The sequence below is a fragment of the Pygocentrus nattereri genome, chromosome 3 (genome assembly GCF_015220715.1).
Source record: "Pygocentrus nattereri isolate fPygNat1 chromosome 3, fPygNat1.pri, whole genome shotgun sequence".
Classification (NCBI taxonomy): domain Eukaryota; kingdom Metazoa; phylum Chordata; class Actinopteri; order Characiformes; family Serrasalmidae; genus Pygocentrus; species Pygocentrus nattereri.
The window spans coordinates 49,447,496-49,452,168 of NC_051213.1; the positions used below are offsets into that span (position 1 = coordinate 49,447,496).

At 41.4% G+C, this 4,673-nt stretch overlaps 1 protein-coding gene across 1 annotated transcript in view; it reads right to left on the bottom strand.

The window, feature by feature from the left end:
* Positions 1-3,055: 3,055 nt before the first annotated feature.
* Positions 3,056-4,673, bottom strand: part of LOC119262819 (uncharacterized protein C2orf66 homolog) — a 9,231-nt gene continuing 7,613 nt past the window's right edge. Inside the window, exon 3 of the mRNA XM_037536203.1 lies at positions 3,056-3,297. Coding sequence (XP_037392100.1) covers positions 3,145-3,297 — 153 coding nt within the window. The 3' untranslated portion in view covers positions 3,056-3,144. The remainder of the gene's footprint in view (positions 3,298-4,673) is intronic.

Genomic DNA, 4,673 nt, shown 5'->3' on the forward strand with positions numbered 1-4,673 from the left:
CAGCAGTAGCTGTGAGAGATGTTAAAGTGGACAGATGGAATATTTGTGTATTTTTAAGGATGTTCTTCAGAAGCTTTGGTCTCATTGGTCCATTGACGACGAAGGGAGAGTTAGTGCTTTGACTGTTCAGGGTAATAAGCTTGAATCATTTGCCTTAATGACTTTTATTTTGCTGCTAATCCTGAGGGGTCACCCATTACCAGGGCTGGGCAATCGCAAACTTTTCGGTTCTAACACCAGTACAGTCTCGTTTTCTGCAGTTGTCGGATTATTAAGTGCATGTAAACACACCCAATGTTCCTACAGCCATGTTAAAATGAGAAATATTAGATGTTTAGACTGGATTTAAGGCGATTTCATTTGCTAAGATGTCACGTTTTGCAGTGTAGTACTGAAATCATTTGCTCACTGATATAAAACCTTTGAATTTCTGTACCCAGTCCGACTCGTTACCCTTCACTAATCCTGACAGCGCCCTCTACAGTGCACAATACTGGCTGTCAGCTCCATTCTGCAGAAAAACGGGGAATCATAAGCTAACCAAATCTAACCAAAACTCTAGAGAGGAGAACTCCCGCTCCGCAATATCTCCCGGTTTTCTCAAACACTAGGGGGCGCTCCCGGGCGAGTCCAAAATGAATGGGTTGATATGGAGAATTTGAGCAAAATCTTAGTTTATAAATGCTTAAATATTCTTAATATATAAGAATACAGTCATTTCCTGAACAGCATAAAACATTTTAACACCGCTGTTATATTTTTAAGAGCTTTTAAAGTTAGGAGTTTAAATCGGCACCTCATGACGTCAGTGAGCACGAACAGCCAATCAGCTGCTCCGCTCGCCAACCAATCAGCACTCGGTACCAGTAATGCCACCTTCTGCTGCCCAAAACCAGTTTACTGTAGAAAAAAGGAAATTGTCGGTAAGGTGTTTTTTTACTGAAATACATCCTTCTACCTTGTAAAGTTAAAGGAAAGTTCTGGTTCAGTGATTAGAAACTATTTGAACTTCGTTTTTAGCCGTTGAGCTCCATTCGCTCCCATTCACTGAGGACTCACTTGTAGGCGCCCTCTGCTGTTCAGCAGGCCTGTTTTGGATATAACGGGGGAAATAGGAAGCAGCCAGGATCCTCATAAACCGGCTCTGACCAAACACTCTTATTATGTTGACTGTAATTTGCAGTTAAAGTGAGCAAAAGGGAGCAGGAAGCGTGTAGCTGTAACACTTACTGTGTCTCACTTCAGGAGTGAATGTGTTTGCTAAATAAGCTGAAGGTACCGCATTTGCAGCTCAAACGTCTGTAAGAAATGTTTTATTAAACCTGTTGATTTGAGTGAAGTTTCGTGTTGTCATTTGCACTGGCGAGTGTTCAGATTTACAAATACTTTACAGCGCATTGTCAAGTTTTTCAGAGGAATCCGGGCAGAGTTACAGTTTCTAGGCTATGAAGGACCAACTGGGTGAACCAGGCTTGTACAGCGCCACCCTGAGGCTGAGCAGCGCTGCATGATTAGTTAACATATTAATTTTGGTGTCTTATTCTCCACAAACGCAGACAGCATAATTTCATAATAAGTGTAGTTTAAGTGACCGCCCAGAATATATATATATATATATATATATATATATATATATATATATATATATATATATATATATATATGTGTGTGGCCACTTTATTAGAAACACCTTCCTTGTGCTTCCACTCACTGGCCACTTTATTAGAAACACCTACCTTGACAATTTAAAGTGACAAAGTTGTTTTTGAGTTCAGGCAAATGTCCTCAAAGAAAAAAATATGTATAACACATATGAACTATATGTGATAGAAAGCATTATTCATGTACGGATTACATATATTACTAATATATGTAATCCGGCTTTTATGCATCTTCGTTTCTTCCATATATATATATATATATATATATATATATACACACACACACATATACATATGAACATGTTTCTTCCACATAGTGTGTCTTGGATGACAGATTGGCTGTGAGGTAAAAGAGGAGGACTTTATAAAATAGATTCATTGTCTAAGCTCCTGATAAAATCTGTAGGGTTTCATTATCTTTTCATTTTAATGTGCTCCCTGATCAGCCACGCTTTGTTTTAACCCCTCTCCTATTTACCGCCCTTTAAGGCCTTTCATGGAAAAATGTGTGCTTGCCTTGTTTTTGCGATTAGGTAACACCTAAAGCTGGTTACACCCTAGTGCAGTAAATTAAGCACTGCTGCCACTTTGTGGGTCAAATGATGTATTGCACGTACTTTATATAATAAACCAATAGTCAAGCCATTCAAAGATATTTTGGGTACGTTTTTAAGGGTAATAAGAACATTATTGTAAACTAGATGTTGAAATGTATGCCTGGTTTATTCGAAAGAAGCCCATCTGGCCACCTTCCTTGTGTTTCCACTCACCGGCCGCTTTATTAGAAACACCCACCTTGTGCTTCTACTAACCAGCCACTTTGTCAGAAACACCTACCTAGTTCTTCCACTCACTGGCCATTTTATTGGAAACATCTCCCTTGTGCTACCGCTAATTGGCCACTTTAATGGAAACACCTACCTTGCGCTTCCACTAACTGGCCACTTTATCAGAAACATGTCCCTTGTGCTTCCACTCACTGGCCACTTTATTGGAAACACCTGCCTTGTGTTTCCTCTAATTTGGCCACTTTATTGGAAACACCTACCTCGTGTTTCCACTAACTGGCCACTATATTGGAAACACCCCCCTTGTGCTTCCACTAACTGGCCACTATATTGGAAACACGTCCCTTGTGCTTCCACTAACTGGCCACTATATTGGAAACACGTCCCTTGTGCTTCCACTAACTGGCCACTTTATTGGAAACACATCCCTTGTGCTTCCACTAACTGGCCACTTTATTTGAAACATCTATCTAGTGCTCCAACTCGTTGGCCACTCCATTAGGAACACCTCCCTTGTGTTTCCACTAACTGGCCACTTTACTGGAAACACCTCCCTTGTTATTTTTAAAGACATGTCGGATTAAAAACTGTAAGTGCAACGATGAGCCTGATTATGCCACGATTTACTGCGTGAAACAAACAGTCATTACACTGATTACACGTCACATGGGGCAGTTACAGCATTTCACTCTGAGCTAAATGTCCAAAATGCTGTTGTGGAGGAAGTTGCTGTATCTGTCGAACGCAGCGTTCACCATCTTGCTGTTCCGGTCCTCCTTCATGTTCATCCTTCTGCTCCCACCCTGAGCCTCCCGACCGTCCAGATATGACTGCAGCATCTGGAAAAACTGAGGGCAGAGGAGAAAAACAATAATAACGATAATCATAATGATAATGATGATAATAACACAAAGAAGAACAATAACAATACTCCACCTCCTCCTACCCCTATTACTACCCCTACTGCTCCTCTACTACTCCTATTACTACCCCTACTGCTCCTCTACTACTCCTATTACTACCCCTACTGCTCCTCTACTACTCCTATTACTACCCCTACTACTCCTCTACTACTCTTCCTATTACTACTCCTGATCCTACTAATCCTCCTCTAACTACTGCTATGACTACCCCTACTACTCCTCCTACTCCACCTCCTCCTACCCCGATTACTACCCCTACTGCTCCTCTACTACCCCTATTACTACCCCTACTACTCCTCTACTACTCCTATTACTACCCCTACTGCTCCTCTACTACTCCTATTACTACCCCTACTGCTCCTCTACTACTCCTATTACTACCCCTACTACTACTCCTCTTACTACTTCTATGACTACCCCTACTACTTCTCCTACTACTCCTATTACTACCCCTACTACTACTCCTCTTACTACTGCTATGACTACCCCTACTACTCCTCCTACTCCACCTCCTGCTACTCCTATTACTACCCCTACTGCTCCTCTACTACTTTTCCTATTACTACCCCTACTGCTTCTCTACTACTTTTCCTATTACTCCTCCTGATCTTACTAGTCCTCCTCTAACTACTGCTATGACTACCCCTACTACTCCTCCTACTCCACCCCCTACTACTCCTATTACTACCCCTACTACTCCTCTACTACTCCTATTACTACCCCTACTACTACTCCTCTTACTACTGCTATGACTCCCCCTACTACTTCTCCTACTACTCCTATTACTACCCCTACTACTATGCCTCTACTACTCTTCCTATTACCCCTCCAGTTTCAACTAGTCCTCCCTGTACTACTGCTACTACTCCTCCTCCAACCCCTATTACTACCACTACTACTCTCCCAACTCCTATTACTACTCCCACTACTACTCTTCCTATTACTATTCCTATTACTCTTGCTTCTACTACTACTTCTATTACTACTACTCCTACAATTCACATTACTACTCCTATCACTACTCCTCCTATTAGTACTCCTATTACTCCTACTACTTCTATTACTACTGCTACTACAACTCCTATTACTCCTCTTATTAGTACTTCTATTACTCCTCCTGCTCCCAGTACTACTCCTATTACTACACCTCCTACAACTCCAATACCTATCCGCCGACAACTCCTATTACTACTCCTACTACTACTCTTCCTATTACTATTCCTATTACTCTTGCTTCTACTACTACTTCTATTACTACTACTCCTACAACTCCCATTACTACTCCTATCACCACTACTCCT